The following is a 19,618-nucleotide window of genomic DNA, read 5'->3' on the forward strand; positions in this document are numbered from 1 at the left end:
GTAATAAAATTACATATTAAAAAAATTATGCTGCATAGAAACGAGACACCCGGTGTACAAAAGTACTTCTGGCGCATCATAGAAGAACTGGTTCACCAGCGTGTTCGCATCGTTTTTGATACTTTGTGAACAGGCAGGCCTGGCGTTCTCTCTGAAATTACGAACACCTACAGAGCTTTTCATACTCGGTGAAAAGAGCATTCTTCTCTGTTAATCCCAGCCGTCCGTTTATTTTCTCACTTCCTTTCTTTTCCCCCTTTATCTCTGCTGTCTTTCTTTTTTCGATAAATATTTAGAGATACAGGTCCGTGTAATCGTCGTCGCAATTCCGGGATCCTCCGCTGCGACAACACGCTGGCGACTGTCGCGCGATTAATTAATTACCCAGACATCATAAGCCACTGACGCTTCAAATGATCCTATGATTTATTATCGTGGAAACGTCATTTTTCAACAACGATTAGTTCCATCGAAGAATTATGCCAGTCCTGTTACCGGTGCACGAATTATACTTCTTTTTTTTTTTTCTCGAATTTGTATCGCGCAGTTAGTCATTCGCTTGGCGAACATAATGTTTGTCTTTTGAATTTTAGTAAAATCCAGCTTTTATATTCTAGCGGTTATCCTCTGTGTCTGTATGTTCGTCGTTCCTTCTTTTTTAATTCTTTTTGAGGAAATATACCTAACGATAATATTATCTTCTCTAACGATAATATTTTTTTTCATACTTCTCTTCTTGCAATAGTAACCGTTGTAAAAAGCATTTAATAAATTGTTACGTAAAGGTCGTAGACGTGTAGTCAAATGTGTCGTCCTTAAAATGGCCATGATTTCTTTTTTTTTTTCTATTTTTTTCGTTTCAAACACGAGAGGCGTCTTTGTTCTTTTTTGACGCTCAAGAGAAACTTCTTTATTCCATTATACTCTTTAAGACCCAGCTATTTGCATAATTAAATCAGGCATCTTGCGCTATCAGGTTGCAAAGATGTTTTTCGTAATGTTGAATAAAAAAAAAAACAGCAATTGAAAAGTTGGCGAGTAAACAAAGATGTAGGAAAATTGCTCTTTCTGAAATTACGTCTGCCTCGAGGACACTTAAATTTCCTGAAAAGCGAGAAACAACGGCAGGAAAGTAACTTCGGACGTTGGAACAACGAAACTACGTGAAACTCATCTCAGGATCTAGCCGCAGTTCCCTTTTGTTCTGCAATAAACTTTTAAAACTGGTCCATCCAGTCGATGCGTTTCAGCTGTCAACGAAGATTCACCGACCGACTTTCCTGAACAGAATTTCAATAGTTTCGTAGTTCGATAGTTACAGTATCTGTCTGTCAACCTGTTAACACATTCGTTGCTATTAAAATACGATTAGACGTCCTTAAAGTTTCATCAGCTTTATTACAATTTTTTATTTCGAGTTATTACTAATTTTTATTTTATCCTCTCTATTATTGTTAAATTTCACAATCGTAGAAGTTTTTAGTTATAGTTGTTACGCCGATATTGTAGAAATTGTATCTTAAATTTCATCTCTTGATTTCATTTCGAACGATATAGTAAGAATAGAAAGTAAACAGAGCGATAAAAATGTTATTTTTGAATAACGTCGGTTCAAAGTCCATCCCATTTACCAAATACATTTTTTGCTGAAAAACGATTTTTTCTTTTTATTTTTTGCCAGTCCTGGATTTGCTTGAAAGAGGGAATATTGGATCCCAAATCTTTCCGAAGGCAAATGGTTGAATTCCACTTCTCGTGCACGTCCATGGTATGCGCTTCTTTCTCTGAACACGAAGCTATCGACCAAATGCAGAGTAATCCTCCTCTATTTTACCGTTCAACGAAGACAATCTGCTAAATAATGTCTCGTGACAAGAATTTTCGTCACAGACTTTCCTTGAATTATAAATTCCAATCCTTTGATTACCTCGTGTTTCCATTATAAGATTTGGGAAAAAGGAAGTTTCCGATTGAAGGGCAACTATTAAAAGATTAAACGGATTTAACTGTACTTTTAAATCTATTTAAAGTACATACAGAGAAATCTTCTCTAAAAGTATTATGAGCAACGTATGCAAAACAGAATCAGTACGCTATTAAAGATAGAGGATAATTCTTGATACGTACGAACGAACAAGCAGGCGAATACGTAGGTTTCAAGCGACAGAACTTGACAAAATAGTGGAATGGCAGGATTCAAATGCAGATAGGAAGCAATTCTCGGGACATGTGAATAAATAAGCGGACGAATAATCTGCAAGCCGCGAAATCTGGCAAAATAGTCCGATGATAAAAGCAGAAAATAATTCTTGAAACATAGAAACGATCAAGTAATAACGAATTTTAATAATAATTTTCAAGCCACGTCGCTTCATAGAATGTAAAAATGATTCTGCGCGTAATTCCACACACTTAAAATCTTCTACTCGACGTAATTTAAAAAAAGTTCCGCTTTTCTGCTACTCGTTTTATGGTCTCTGATGTAGGTGGAAGCGTTTTACGTATTTCCATACACCTGACCTTATGAACGCTTTGGGAACGCTGCTTAACGTGCTTTAATGGCGCGTAATAGCGCCAGGTATAATATCGCTGACAGTCGTACGGTCTGGCGGTACCACTCTCTCACGTACCGCTATAACATCGCCTAACGTTCGCCTAATGTTTCATCTAACCGTCGTGTCATACAACATGGCTGTACACGAGCGCGAACGTTCAACCAGTTAACTGATTGTTCCCGTGTCGAATCCATATACGCCCACTACCTGCTCGCTCCTAGCTAAGCCAGCACCTCAGTGCTTTTCAAAATGTACAATCACGTTACGCGCAATCAATGAGACCAGGTGCGCTAGACTTTCGCAGCTACCTCTCTTCCAAAACTGTTGAGAATCTCATCAGCTACACGCTGTGTTCTGACCCCGCGTATTTCCTAGTTCGTTAACGTTTCGGCAATTTTGTTTCCTAACTGAGACCGCAAGTTCTAGGGTTAAACTTTCCAGCGTAAAGTTGCTTGCGGGCAGTAATTTATTTAGGAGGATCATTTTTCTTCGGTTATCGCTCTTGAAGAGACGGAAGAGCTGCTATTAATATAATTGAAATTGAACTGAACACTATGTTAAGTATCGAAGGTTGAATATCTCGTAAAACTACTTTAACATCGCTGTTGATTATGTTAAACAAATTGGGCGTGTTAGAACGTAGCCTGTCTTAATAATTGCACCTTTGCTCTGCAACTAAAAACCAAACTAAAACCTAAAACTTATCGGTTATTGTTAAGACTTGCATCTTTCAATCTACTAGCTTGTTCTCGGTTCAAATTAACGTTCAAATCAGGGAATCGATAAAAATGTACATGTCATGTTTTCCCTCGTGTGCTCCGCGACGATTAAATTCCAGTAAAAAAAAAGCAGTTTTAAAGTTCTCGTTTATAGGTTAATTTCAAGTGGCATTGCTATTAAAGACGACATAGATTGAATGTCCACGTGGGCAGTGTTATCAACGCGCGTGTCACGCGATCGTTGTTTCCGTGAATTCTTTTTACTGCTCCGCCTGCCGGCTGTGTGAAACGTAGGTACACGGTTATATCCTGACTCTTTTTTCCTGAGGAGAAGGGAGGAGGAGGAGGAGGAGGCAGAGGATGACAACGGGATAGAGATCAAAGAGACGAGTGTCATAAACTATGTTGTAGAATGAAAATGTTTTTTTTCAATGAAAAACATGGAATCGAGCTGAAACACGATCGCTTGATAAAACGTATAACGAAATTGAAACTGACAGAAACAATGGAAACAACGTCCTATTTCAAGATACATGTATATTCCTATTGCGTATCGTATAACTGGAATTTTGAGAATTAACTACAGGACGGCGCAAAATTAAATACAACATTAATATTTTCATATAGGAATTCTACTTTAGCGAAAAATTTTACTTCTACAAACATCGTTAAACAACTTGAAACATCAATAGGAATTCCATGCTTATTCTAAATTCTTGTATAAATTATGTTAGTCAATTATACGTTTAAGTTATAAGTTTATTCATGCAAGTTCCATCTTCATTATAAACCTTTCTTTTGTATAAATTATATTAGCGAATTATATATATATATACGATAAATTTGTTCGTGTAAGTTTTCAAGATGTTTTACAACAATTTCAAACTATATCAGTTTCATGCTTATCTTATATTCCCTTCTCTACATGAATTATATCGGTTAATTCTGTCGATCAAATCTGTTCACTGAGTTTAAAACAACAGGTTCAAACATCGATATCAATTCCATCAATACCCTAAACTAATATCTTAAAATAAAAATAATTTCGATTAAATAATCATCTTTAAAAAATTGATATTAAACGACGATATTAAACATGCATACCAATTCCATCTTCCCACGGAACTTCTATTTTGTAGAAATTATTCTACTAAATGTTATTAACTATACGATCAATCTTACGTCTCAACTTTGAAACATTTTGTACATCAGCAAACTTTAGCAAACTGAATACTTCCCATCTACAATACGAATCATATTCAGTTTCAACGGCTCTCAACAATAAAATCTCTAGATTCTTTCAAAAACTGTCTCCAAACATGTTCAAACCACGGTTATGTAAACAGGTCTCGACACTCGCTAGGGAGAGCCGTCTCAAAATTTGAGTGGCGAAAAATCAACACGAAAGGCAACAAAGTTGTCGTTCTTGCGAGACAGACGGAGATGAGTAGAGTGTCCCTGTCTGACACGTTCATAGGATGTCACGCATGTGCAGAACGAGAACCTGCTTGTCTTCCATGTTGATTTTTCACCACTCAATTTTCCGTATTCTTTTATACTTCCGTTGTACGAGTGTCGAGACCTGTTTATATCTCTGTTTGGCAACGATAGTGGCCCAACTCAAACAATTTCAAATATGCCTTTATTGAATAGAAAATTATGTTTCTACTTCTATCACGTCAAATATAAAATATACTTATAACTGCATCATTTTTGCGTCACAGGACAAAATTATTACTTATGGGCTATTAATTACTATTACTAATTAATCTGGTCTTAGTCTAACAACAGCATTGGCTCTCCTTCGGTTGTTTTGTAACTCTAAAAGTGCAAGGTTGTACTATTTTTACGAACAGTGGTGTATCTTGCGATAAGTCAGCCGTATAACGCCGTTGAAACGATCAAGATTTCTTTGTAGATTTTAAAAAGCCTCTGCTCTAAAACTTACATGTTTCTAATTGTGCCACTATCGATGCAACAATATGATTAACCATACTACGTTCAATTACGAGGTTCAAACTACGTTCAACCATAGCGAAGCTCGCGAGTATCGAAGCAAAGTTTCAAACACGGAAATACACGCTTGGCATGACGACGTGGGCGATGACGGTTCCGTGGTAAAACCGTGTCGAATATCAGAGGGTGTAAGTCACTGGACCGCGTTTTTGTCTCTCTTTGGATCGCAGATCACGAGTGCGGAACGCGAAGTAGGAGTCGAGCGGAGCGGAGGTAGATTGAACGTAATGTGCCTCTTCCTCCGACGCAGATACAGTCACGGTCACCACACACTCATACAATCTATCATCTGTGTTCGTACGTGTGCCTGTGTACGTGTATATTGGTACCAGCAACACCGGGAACTCTTTAACGAATCCACGGACAGACGCGCGTAAGAACGAGACCCTCTTCTTCCGTGATGTGTCCCAATGGTGGTCGTTTGATGGTGGAATTGATTCTTTGATGATTTGAGCGTTTCGATGCGTAGGGTTGGTGTTTATGGTGATTGTTACACTGCGGATTTTTATGCATTTATAGGAAATTTGAAAGTGCAACATTGCATAGTGTACGTAATATGAAAAAATATGTAAAGTATTGCGAGCATTGTACTTTCTATGATACTTGTTGGCTAGAACAATCGCAAGTTGAGCCTGTCGAGGCTCTACTTCTTCTTAATTGTACTCTGAAAAATGTGAATTTGCATAAAAATCCGCAGCCCGGTAATGGTGGTTCTAAGTGGAAGAGGAGGGACAGAAGTGGGACAAAAACTGACTTCTGCCTGGATAATTGGAATCCTTTTTGTAGGAGAAGCCTGAGTCGTGTGAGAATTTAATCTGCCAGACTATTAAATTGTGCAGCTCGTAATGAAAAAACATTTGTCAAATATTTCAATCTATGCCTCACCTAAAAATTGATTTATGTCGTTGTCTTATTCAATTGGATGTATTAATTCGTCTACGGTGTAATTGTTTTAATTCTGATTACATAACGTCACGAATGTTTTATTTAAAAAAAAGTTATCTTTTGAAGAAGCATTGATAAATAAATTTCTCTGTATCTGAGAATTACAGGGTGAATACAAGATATATTTGTACGATATGGTATGCGGTATTCGCATTTCAATATTTAGATGAGTATTTACGCGACGATTCTCGCCAGTGTCAGCCCATTCATTTTCCTCGCACCATTGTCCAGAAACGAACGATCCGCTTCAGGCATCCGATTGTAGCGACTAATTTATCGCTTTGGAGTAGCATGGCTCTCGATACTTCTCAAGAATGCGAGGAAGGAACGTGATAGCTATTATTCAGTGAATCGTCGAATGAAATGACTGAAAAAATATAATCCAATGACAGTAAAAAGAATTTTCGTATGTATGGTTGTATATATGGAGTGAGAAATTTAGATGGGTATATAGTCTGTTGGAAATTAGAAAATTCAAGAGATTAGTGGAAAGCAAAATCATCGGAACGTCGTTATTAGTCTGCGAATATTTACGTAAATTCATTACATCGATGAATAGAATTCAAGAAATGGAACTTTAAACGAGATACAAAAGTGTACAGTGTGTTTTAAAAAACATCTCGATGTATAGCAGGTATATGTAAATGCATATTTCTTTACGCATGTACAAACGAATATTTCATAACTATATTTTTATATAAATATTAGTAATTATCGTTGTACACGCATAAATATGTATTTATTTATTTAATTTCGACCTCGTGGTCAAGAAATAGTCTTGTTTGTATGTACAATACAATGATTAGCATTGCACACACATACTGCAATGTACATTATTGAAATATTTACAACAATATTTATGTATCCTCTGCAGTCATAACATGTATTAAGTCAGGATATAAAACAAATGCTCTTAAAGAAACTTCAGTATACTCGACTTTAATTAATCAAGTATCGAGGTAAACACATCTCTATGATTGCTTCAGCCATCCTGTACACACTCTCTGTTAAATATTTCATAAATCATCAAGCAGCCTGTCGACTAGTCGAAAGTAACTCAAACACGCTTCAACGCAGCAGTATATTCAAGCTAAGTTTCCCTATGGTAGGTGCGCAACAGTCCGAACAGTTTCCTTGTCGAACGATGATAAAGAAGCGCGTAGGACTTTCCAGTCTCCCGGAGGTTTCTGATGTTTCCAAAGGATTGGCCCGGTTCTATCGGCGTAGCCTTGTGTAGTATATCGGAACGGGCGATTAGGGTCATTGGTTTTCCAAACCAGCGGAGCTGTTGCCGGGAACCGTTTCCAGGTTCTGATAAAGTCCGGTACGTTGGTTCTTCTCAACATCGATCGTCCTGGATGCGTTCGTCTCCGTGTGAACTCGCGCGGAAGCCTCTTCGAAACGAGCATCGTCCAAATCACGAAGAAACTGCTGTGCAGAGATGGAAAATTGACGCTCGAATGATCCGACTGGACCTAGCGCAGTAAAGCTTTTGATGATAAAGATAGGCTATACGAGTTGCTATTATTAGGTCTCTTCTCCCAATATGTGCGAAGATCCATTGGTTATAGTGTTATGGGTCTACTTTTAATTATAATAATAGGGTACACGCTAATTTTTCTTTTTAATTATGGCCTTTTTCAACGCTTGGAACGCTTGATTAGCCACGGTGCAACATGAGCTTTCCATCATGAAGTTAAGTCACACGAATTTTTATTATTAAACATGGCTCTCCTTGATATTTGGAAGGTTTGATTGGTTATAGTGCAACAGGTCCAATTTCTTCCATAGAGCACACACGAATTTTTCCTGCTAATTATGGCTTTCCTCGATACTTTAGACATCTGATTCGTCCTAGTACAGTAGACTCGCTTTTGAGTATAAAGATAAGGCATACGATGTTTGGTTGTTTATAGTGAGATAGGTCCATTTTCAAATATAGCAATGGAAGACACGAATTTTTGTTATTGTGACTTTTCTCGATACTTGGAACTTACTTTTGGTCACCTGAATTTTTATTATTAAATATAGCTGTTCTCAATATTTGGAAGGTTTGATTGGTCACAGTGTAATAGGTTCACTTTCATTTATGTTAATACAGCACACATGAATTTTTGTTATTAACGGTTCTTCTCAACATTAGGAAGGTTTAATCGATCACAGAACAATAGACCCATTTTTAATTGTAATAGTAAGATACACGAATTCTTTGGTTAGGTATAATTCTTCTCAACACTTGGCTTATTTTTGAATTAGCATTTTGAAAGCTTTTCTGTCCTCGAATATGGTTCTTTTTCATATGATTTTTAATGCATATATTTCTCAATCCAAATCACGAAGAAACTGTGTTTGTTGTGGGTTGTTCTGATTGAAGAACTCCGTCGTGCCGGGTTAGAGACTTTTAATTGAAAATCGGGCGAAATATCGAATTCTCTTGGCTCCATTATGACCCACGAGGAGTTCTAACGGAGTTCGACTCCTCGAATGATTCGAGAACAAGATACGGAGGACGGCTATTGTGCGTGGATCAAAGATGTGGATGTCGGTGTTGATCGAGTAGCGAAATACAAAATATCACAAAATTGTACGTTTATTATAACTAAACTTTCGAAACTCAAATTTTATCTTCTCAGTTTTCTGTCAATACAACCGTCCAAGCGAAATACGTAAAACGCAAAACATCCATTATGTAAATTTTCGATGTTTGAACTTTTGGCTCGAAATATCGACTATGTAAATCTTCGACGCTTGAACTTTGTTGCGCAATTATTTTCTCTGACTACATCCCTAGCAATAACAAACAAAAAAAAAATTAAGACTTTACGAGGTAATGTCGGAAAAGCAATGTAGGAAATCATAGAAAACAAATATTCTTCGATGTTCTACACTTCCTTCATTTTATTGTTATCTATAGCATTATTTTTAGTCCTCGTGACAAAATAGAATACATTTAAACAACACGTGAACTGCAATATTAAGTCCAGTTACGAAAAGTGAATAAGCATTTAGTTTTAGTTGAATATCGCAGAGTAAAGGTTAACGCCCGAGAATCATCGAAACCTTGTGTATTTACATATACAGTAGAGATTTGAAGTTTCTGCGAAAAACGTGGCATTCGTCTGAACAGCGTCGCCCCTTTCCACTTTGGCCGCGCCCGATGGTTCTTTTTCACTGCGGCGGTGTCTGGCGGTCCTTTTCCACTTCACCTGGCGCGTGCCAGCGAAACGAGAAGGTCGAACCATCGGCCGCCTTTTCTACTGCGACCCCTCAGCCGCTTGTCTGACTACTCACTGGGCGAAGTTACTTCGAACGTAGAGACGAAATCGGCGTTTACCGCAGCTCTTATCGCGCCCGACCGAGTTAAATAATTAAAACGGCGCCTGCCGCCGGTGAAAGAACGCCGAGAATTCGTCGGCTGACTTTAATTACACGTGCACCGACTACCTCTACTCGTCAACGAATTCCTCCTCGAACTGTTTTTCTTTTTATTCCGCTTCACGTTCATTTCCTTTTTCCGTCGGATGAGTTTCGAAGAATCTTAGATCGATCGTTGCTATGAATGGAGGCATGCGAGCTAATTGTTGTATTTGGATACAGAGATTTAAAAAAATTATATTGGTAATTGTATATAAAAATTATATACGTGGCAAATTGTTTAGAATATTAGTTGGACACTTTTGAATGTGGTTAATGATAACCGATATAATAGTATTTTTGTAGGAAATTCTATAGTTAACTTTGACACTGTTGTTTTCTTTTCTTCGCATCTGTATCTGTCTTCTTTTTAAAGATTAACGATTATGTTGGGCTTGAGATTATATTTCACTAGAAAGCCCTAAGGATAATACCAAATTTCGGCAATATCGTAAGAGAAAGAGTAATTTGTCGAGGGTTAAAACACCAGGTCCCTCGTGCACAACTCACTGAGGTTTTAACTGATAGTATCATTGAATTGATAAGATTATAATCCTTCCTTATAATCTCATAATTTTATGTCGAACGAGAGAACAAGATAACCGGTAATTTGTAAAGTTTCATTCGATTTATTATCAAGCTTATTACTGTTATACAAGAAAACGCGTGTACCAGTAATTTATGACCAGTGACTTGTAAAATTTCGTTAATAATATTAACGTAGACGCTCGAAAATATCGATGAAACGTCCCCCTTCGAACAGAGAAGAAGAATTGTTCAAATCGGTTAACGCATTATGAGATTATGCGTGAACATACAACTAAAACAGTACGTATATACATAAATACACCGGTCGATCGAAGAATCTTCCTTTTTCGAAGTCGGTTAAATGACAATTATCGAAATGAATCGTTTAGTTGCTACAATTATCGTGACTGTTTGTCGCTGATAAATCGACACGCGTTTAATATAGAAGAAAATGCAGAAGCGTATCACAGACACGAGCGTGAGACACGTGAACAGCAGGACCGCGAGTGCATCGTGTGCACTTAAACGAGCTCAATCGTACGCGACCCCATTTAAATAACGACGAATTGGATCCCGGAGTGTTTCCTCTTCGCTCTGCTTCCCCTCTTCGCGTTACAGTTCACGCTGTTCGCTCACGATGTCGTTTTCGATCTCTGCTTTCCTTAAGCCTGCCAAGCTAAACTGCATTTCCAAAGGAGTTCCTACTGTTTCTATAGTTTCTACTGTTTCTATATCTCTTTGGTCCTAATATTCTCACTTGCAAACATCTCTCGTGCTTTATAACAATAACGATTACGATATCGCGCCATACAAGCAATTCTATGCTCCAAGCGAATGTATTCTCTGTTTTACAATTTGACTAGCTTCTATATTCTTCATCTAGGAAGAAACTTTAACGTTAGAACTACCGATAGTTAACACGAAGCTATTTCTACCAAAATCAGTCAAAATAACTGGTCTTTAAAAAATACCTAATAATAGAATATTTTTATATTTATTGATTTGTTACTTTCTTAGAGAAGAAATTCAATGTTATGTAGTACGTTTTTGGTATTATTAATCCATCTGGGACCATGATCCCTAAACGAGATTTGACAAATTTATAAAATTGTAGAACCAGTCATTTTGACTAGTGTGGAATTTCTAGTGTTAGCATCAATCGATCCAGCGATCGATCTGGAATTTTCCTGATAACTGATATCATCATATTGAATGATACGCAGTAAAAATTAAAAAAAACGTGAGGGAAGTTGTATAAAACGAGGAAGCTGGTTAATTGGGGTTCGATAAACAGATTGCAGGACCATTTTACACTTTGACAAGTACCAGTCATTTTGACTGGTATTGGCATAAGTAGCCTTGATACAAAATTATTTCCAGTTTGAATACATGAAAAACAAAATAAAATTCATTATGTTATTCTTTTAGTCACTATATCATTGCGGATAGAAAATATAACATGAAGTAGGAATTTTAAAATAAAACTGTAAAACCAGTCAATTTGACTGGTGTGGTAGTTTTAGTGTTAAGTAGATAACATAGTTAGTAGATAAGTAGTAGATAATTTAAGTAAGATAAGTAAAAACGATATTCTAATGTTGGAAACTTTATTGTTCCACGCGTACCGCAAGAGATAAGTAAATAAGGAAAGATAAAGAAGGGTAGGAAAATTCGAAAAATATAGAAAAATTGTTTATATTAAAAAAATCATGGTTCCATTAGTAGTAGAAGGATCAAATGGATAATGAAAAAATAAAGAAATTTGAAATATACGATCTTTTTAAGCCAGGAGCTTTACGGTCCCCAAGGTATCAAAGAGGCTAAGTAAATAAAGGAAGATAAATAGATCCGAAGTAGACGACATTTTGAAGCTAGAAACTGGTACCGTGTGTACCAGGACTGAATTAAACAAACAGAAATGAAAAAGATTCGAAAAATACACGATCCTTTAAAGTTAGAGAAATTTGGGTTCCGCGATCAGTTGAGCAAATAAAGATCGAAGTAAACGAAAATAATAGAAAACCACACAATGTAGAGAGATCTTTTATGATTAGAAACGTTATGGTCCCACGTGTGTCCAAATAATTAAATGATAAAACAAAGATAAAAAGGACTAAAAAAAAAAAAGAAAAAGAAATAGACGATCTTTTAATGCCGGACACGTTGAAACTCCGCGCGTCCCATGAAGATGGAATATTTAAACGAAAATTAGAAAAAAAAAAAGAAATTAGAAAAATACCTACTGCGTTCAAGTTCGAAACGTAATGGTAGCGCGTGTACCGGAAGCAGGTGCTTCGGCATGCAGGAAGGCGCAAGGTGAGGTCGATCAACTTGGCAGAGACGCGTCATCGAGAAGTTGCACGGCCTCGTGGCGTTGAAATAGCAAAGAGGGAAGGAGAGGCTGTCGATAGTATCCAATAACTGGCCGACGCTATCGCGTCGCCTGAGACCGCCAGTCGCCGGTTTTCCGGTTCTAACTGGATAGAAATCGCCGGGACGCCGTTCATTGTTCCTGAATGACTGGTCGAAACGGAACTTTGGCATCGTGGTTCACGTGGGCGACACACGCCGCCTGTGCCTCCTGCCGCTTTCATTCACACCACACCTTTTTTTGCCGCGTTTTCAACGCCGGTTTTCCTTCCACTTTTCGTTCTCAGTGTTTCATATTAACCGCGTACGACGAAGCAACTCTTCTCGTTAAATACGAGTGAACGTTTAAGTGATATTCAAATATAGCGGCATTTGGAGAAAGATGGATAATTCTGCAAATTATAATGATTTTTTTCGACCTTACGTTTTAACCTTTTGCTTGTCGACTATTTTTATTATATACAGTTTCATAGTGGAATTAAAAAAAAAAAAAAAAGATAAGATTCGTGGAATTATTTGAAAATTTTCTTGCATTTGATTTTAATCCTTCGCACTTGGAAAGATCCTCACGACACGCAGCTTCGTAACGAGTCTGTTTGAAATTGCGAATTTTGTTCCGAGAAGAGAACGTTACGAAACGTGTGTTTTATTTGTGACATACATTTCTTTCCAAGTTTTTATTTTCATCGGTGATAATAGTATAGAAACAATTTAGTATATTTTTAGTATAGAAACAAAATAGAAAAAATATTGAAATTTGTTTTTCTGGTTTGGGTGGGAAATCTTCACCTGATCGTAAGGTATTGCTGCGATCGACCATTTTTGAAGGATATTTAATAACGCAAGGAAGCGATTTTCAGTCGAATTTCTAGTTAACTAGTAAATCAGCGTAGGAATTTGTCGACGAACGTTGCATTTCCCAAAAAATGCAGACTCATCGATTCTTGATAAAGCCGCGTCAACTTTTATTATGTTTCCGCTTGGATTTTTGATGCGAAGCCAGAAGCGGCAGCGTATTTTTTACTTGCCATTTAACGCAAGATCCGTTTATACACTTTTTGGCAGAGTTATTGGGCGGAATTAGTTTCAAGAATTACGTTTGACAATTTCTCACGAGACATTTCCAACGTGTTATCGTTCCCAAGCGGCTGATTTATATTTGTAACAGAGAATGCAGAAAGTGCAAATGTGTAAGGTCAATAATTTTGGGCGAGCGAAATCGCGCAATTCTTAGCTGAATCGAGCAACAAGCTAATTGAAGAATAGTTACGACTGTGTAATTGAGCAATGACAATCAATTTTTATTGATTAAAATTTCACTTTAATAAAATTCAATTTCATATGATAAAAATTCAGTTTAATATAATTATATAAATTAATATAATTATAGAAATATATATAATTTAATATAATTATAGAAATTAAATGTACTGAAATGAATCGTTCTAAAATTAAAAAAAAAAAGTATTAATCAACTAAACGCGATAAACATATCTGTTTTGGCAAGGACTGATATCACAAAAATATAAAGCAAATCTGTTATTCATAAACAGAGTAAATAAAGTAAACTCCTTTGCTCGTAGTTCAAGGCGAATTTTGTTTTAAAAACGTCGAGTAATGTGTTCTAATTGTGTTCGAGTAATGTGATTCTAATTCGAACCAGAAATGAATAACTTTTAATCAAACAATCAAGAGATAAAAGCAATAAAGACAGACAACGAAGTATCTTATCTGTTGATCTATATAATGAAAAAAGCACGATAATCTCGACGCCGTGAAGTTTCACAACATTAACGTAACAACGGCGCGACATAACAAAAATCAGTCGATTAGATAAAGCTGGGGCATTTTCATTTCGCGATACGTTTATCTAGAAAGCCAGCCACTCATGAGTCTCTTGGGACATTAGCGCCAAACAAGTTGAAAATAATATTCTGATGGGATAGGTGCAATCAGCTCGAAATTTTCAGTTCAGAGGCCACGAAAATTTGTGAGCCATAATACGCGAGGCAAACTGACCGTGAGAAACGAATCCTCCGTGGAAACGCGCCTCTAAAATTCCATGGCGGCTTGTTGCTCGTAAATTTACCTTCTCTCTTTGTCTAAATCTAACGAATGTCACATGAATTACATTTATCAAAAATATTTTCCAAATCGATGAAACGCGAAGTGTTGTGAATTCTTGAAGTATTTTTATTATCGCGATTTGTTACGCTTTCAGCACGTCTCAACTTCGCTTTTCGCAAACCTTTTAATTTTATTATCTTGGTACATGACTAGTGTCCGACGTTCTAAAGAATTCACTGGATTACTTCCGTTTAGTGTATTCGTTGCAAAAGGATGTGATACAAGTGATGATAATAAATATCGGACGAAATGTTGAAAAATATTTGTAACATCATGACGATTCAGTATTTTTTAATTAATGGATTCTGAAAAGTTTATATTTCTATGATACTTTGTTAATTTAAATGAAGTAATACCGGAGAGCATTATCGAAATTATTTCTCGTATTCATGGAGATTATGCTAGGATTTTACTCCTTAATCCCTCGATTCGGAAACGTTGCTGCCGATAATTAGGAAATTCAATTCTCCATGAAAATTACTTCCTTGTGATCCACAGGCTTTAACTATATACTCTCCATATTCCACCGTTATTTGAATAATTCCAAAAATCTTGTATGCCAAAATCTTATACCTAAATATACGGTTAATATCCAACCCTATTTACCTAATATGTATTACAATTCTACATGTATCAACCATTGAATCAACTGTAGCACCTTCCTAATCTGAATATACCTATTACTAGAAACCAATAAAACTGTATTTCAACAATCCTATCTCTGTATCACATCTCTAATTCCCCCATTTACCCCCCATTTCCCAAATCTAATTTGTCCTAGCATTTAGTATTGATTTAATCCATAAAGATATAGGTATAATACACTCTACACGTCACTGAAATATTTGATACCAATGTCAAAAATCCTCTACCTAAATATATAGGGTAGAAACTTAATACCTAATTCATATTATAATTCTGTTAGACTTTTCTACTGTATTTTCCCTCAAATTTAATTTGTCCTGGCATTTAGCATTAATTTAATCCATGATAAAGATATACCTTTGATATATTCTACACATCATGGCAATATTTGATACCAATGTCAAAAATCTTCTAAAATATATAAAAAATACCTGAATAAGTAGAACAAAAACTTGATACATAATCTACATTGTAATTCTACTGTGCTTTTCTACTATGCCTTTTTTCCAAATCTAATTTGTCCTAGCATCTAGTATTGATTTAATCCATAAAGATATAGAAACTTAATACCTAATTCATATTATAATTCTGTTAGACTTTTCTACTGTATTTCCCCCCAAATTTAGTTTGTCATATTTAACATTAATTTAATCCACGGTAAAGATATAGTTACAGTATACCCTACACGTCACTGCAATATTTGATACCAATGTCAACAATCGTCTACCTAAATATATAGAATAGAAGCCTAATACCTAACTCATATAATTCTGTTAAACTTTTCTACTGTACCTTTTGCCCCAAATTTAGTTTGTCACATTTAACATTAATTTAATCCACAATAAAGATATAGCTAGAGATATAGCCTAGATGTCGTTTCAAATGTTTGCTACCAGTGCCAAAAATCCTCTACCTAGATGCTCAAATACCTTTTCTACCTAAATAAAATAGAAGCTTCACACCTAACCCATCTAATAATTATACTATATCGTTTCAACAAACTCCACCATCCTCCAAATCGCGATACCAAAAAACCAAAAACCTACGTCTTCACATCCTCGATCCTTCCTGCGAGTCACGATCGAACTCAATTCTGTAGAATCTACTACCACCACCTTAATCATTAACAAAATACCCTCATCCGTTCCCAAATCCTCTCCCACTCCCAATAAAAACATCGTCTCACCATAGTGTGCGTTCCACAATGCGTTCCATCATCATCCTCATCCTCATCATCATCACCATCATCATCATCATCATCATCATCATCATCATCATCATCACCATGTACCACCACCACCATCACCATCGTCATCGCCGCCACCAGCTTCTCTCCATCTTGCTCGTCCTCCACGGCGCTGCATCTTCTTCGCTGTCGTCTCTCGATTCTCGACGCGGACACGTCGTATCCGTGCCGCACGGGAATAAGAAATTAGCTCGTGGGATGTGAACACGCACACGCACAATGGAAAACACAAGCACAGGCACACGTACACACGGTGAAACACGCATAAAGTCGACGTGTCGGGTCGTGGTCACAGGACGCGCGTCAAGATATCGGTCTCGATTGAGGAAGTCGAGGATAAAAGGAGTGAACCTTATCGTCGGCTGGTCGGCCATTCAATAATTGCCGAGGCGCTAATCGAGCCATCCTAACCGGGACCTAGTCGGTTTACCGGTTCGAACCGGTGCGGACGAGCCACCGAGTCGACGATTCGGTGAATGGCGAGCTCAAACCAGAAAGAACCGGACGCGTCATTCACCGCTGGTGGAAGAGGAAGGAACGGAGTACTACACACGAGTCGATGCTTTTAGACTTTACACGCGTTCCACGATCGTGCTCAACAGCTGCACAGACACCTCTTCGACCTCAGCCGCGTTCAACGCTTTGTTTACAAACAGAGAGAATGGAGAACGGAACGCGCGAGAGGAATTGGCGCGAAATTTGAAAGAGCTGAGCGCGACGCGACGAAGCGGGTTGGTATGAAGGTGTTTGAGGGTCAGGCATTCTTCCTCGTTTTATTTTCTTTCTAAGATTTGTTGCATTTGTAATTAATGGTTGAGTCTCTTTCTACTTCTTCATCTTCTGCTTTTTGTTTTGTGAAGGTTTGGATTCGTTCTGAAGATTTTCGAGTGGGGTTGATCGGTAGTTATGTTAAATTATAAAAAGTTTGATGCATTCGTAATTAATGTTTGAGGATCAGGGATTCTTCTTCTTTTCTTTTCCTTTCTTTCTTTTGTTCTTTATTTTGTAGAGATTTAGATTCATTCTGAAGATTTTGGAGTAGGGTTGATCGAGGGTTAGGACTAAAATGTAAAGTTCAGGGATTTTTCTTTTTTTATCAAAAATCTGTATTCATTCTGAAGATTTTGGAGTAAGGTTGATTGGAAGTTAGAATGGAAATAAATTTGTTATATCCACGGAAACCATAATCGATGTCTATTTAATAACAGATAGAATTAGTTTCTCTGGAGTAAGTCTGATCTTGCATATGTGTATGCATATATCACAATCATGTATTAATTCAATAAATATACCCTTTCATTTTAACATTAATTTTACAAACAGGTATTTAAAATGTACTCATAAGTAATGAAGCTTAAGCAATCATTCGAGGAAGAAACGAAAAAATGTCGACCAGTGTGCAAAGCATGAACCTTAAATAGCTTTAGGTAACTAAATCATCGGGTATACAAATAGCGCATGCAACTTAAGTTATCCGAGATAAGTTATCTGCACCATAATAGTCGGTGTTTGAAAGATGATTAAGCGATCGTTTACGTTCACCTAGCTCGATTGACAAATATGTTCCATGAAACGATGTTTCATTAACGAAGCTATGGCGCTAAAGCAATTTTATCGGCCTTTTTTCCAAGAACTTTCTTGCTCGTTCGACGATCGTTTATCTTCCTGTCCGATTAAACAAAGCATTTCGAAAGGTTCGCATTTCTTCTCTGAATAAAACTTTGCTTGCCGAAGAATCTATGCTATCACCTGTTCGATGATAAAAAACAAGATTCATCTGCTTGTTATTTTATTTTCACTTGGTTCTTCGTCAGCGAGATTCAGTTCAGAAAGCGTTCTTTTCTCGTAGGATTTTGGGACACGTTTAAAACACGACATATTCATAAGAGGATCTCTCAATTTTTTGAACCATTGCATATTATCGAGACGAATTATACCCACCTAAGCGATAGTGTGACAGCGACCATACCCAAATCTACGCCATTCCACGCTATCTGACAATGAATCCTTAGACTCTGACCTTACCTTTGGTAAACACCAAACTTTCCTCATCACGTAGGGCACTCAGAATCCTCTCCTTGTCCCTCAACTTCTACAAGCTCAACATATAAAACTGCGAGCATTCGACCACGAGGCTAGTCTTGGGTACAGTCTTGGCCGCGATTTGAACAACTATTTTAATGCTTTGTAATTTCGCTACTTCATCGCAATATTGTACTTAACCACTTTTGTAAATAAAAGCATATAAAAATATAAAAGGACAGTCGAGTCAAGCTATTGCTCAGCTCTTCCCTTTTTATCACGAATTTTACGTGACAGTAGCATCGATGATGACGTCAGGAACGCTTCGTCAGAAATCGATTCGACGAAAACCAAACCTACGAACATTTCATTCGTTAAACATCAAATTAATTAAATTAAACGTCAAATAATCTGGTCCTCTCTTCTGTTATGTTCTCTTCCTCTGTAACAAACAGCAGATGAATAAAATGAACAAACGGGTGAACATTTGCATGTTCAACATTTTGTCACAACGTTGATTCTAATTAAACGCTTCGTCAACGTTAATTCGTTTTCGTTTAAATCAACGTTAAAGAATGCAAGAAAGACATTTTCCCTGTTTGTTACGCAGCGGCGTTTAATCCAAAAACAAAGGAGTTTTTCTCGAATCGAAACGATTTCAACGGTCGAATATGACATCGTAAAGAGGAGAACGAAGACCCGCGGAATCCTGGCACGCGATCCTTTGTGTCGATTCGTAAATCCATCGTCGCGACCATTTCCACTGTCGGGCTATCGAAGCGGCAAAAAAGGATGAAATGGTTGGTCTGGGCCAAACTGCGAGACTGAAGCCCCATTACTTCGCTATTATCTGCCGCAGAATGCTCATCCCTCTTCGCCACGGTGCCCCGTAATTCTCTTGGCCTGCTTTTTACCTCGTTTCTAATTCCGTCATTTTCCACGTTCCGCTTTAATTCCCGATTTCGCCTTTTTCCCTTTTTCCAATGGATTCATGACCGGAAAAATACGAGAAATATTAGATTGTGCGAAAC

General features: G+C 37.1%; 2 protein-coding genes across 5 annotated transcripts in view; one reads left to right on the forward strand and one right to left on the reverse strand.

Annotated features, from left to right (window-relative positions):
- LOC117237222 (sodium/potassium-transporting ATPase subunit alpha) overlaps positions 1–19,618 on the forward strand; it is a 169,062-nt gene that overhangs the window by 42,832 nt on the left and 106,612 nt on the right. The window lies entirely within an intron of this gene.
- Positions 6,063–16,980, reverse strand: LOC117237226 (aspartic acid-rich protein-like). Its single transcript, XM_033500993.1, has 3 exons — positions 16,506–16,980; positions 12,421–12,939; positions 6,063–6,602 (listed from the first exon to the last, which is right to left on the reverse strand). Exons 1-2 carry the CDS (start codon positions 16,632–16,634, stop codon positions 12,904–12,906), a joined length of 165 nt encoding a protein of 54 aa, XP_033356884.1. The 5' UTR covers positions 16,635–16,980; the 3' UTR covers positions 6,063–6,602; positions 12,421–12,903.

Source organism: Bombus vosnesenskii, unplaced genomic scaffold, assembly GCF_011952255.1.
Source record: "Bombus vosnesenskii isolate JDL3184/JDL3185 unplaced genomic scaffold, Bvos_JDL3184-5_v1.1 scf7180000013361, whole genome shotgun sequence".
Lineage (NCBI taxonomy): Eukaryota > Metazoa > Arthropoda > Insecta > Hymenoptera > Apidae > Bombus > Bombus vosnesenskii.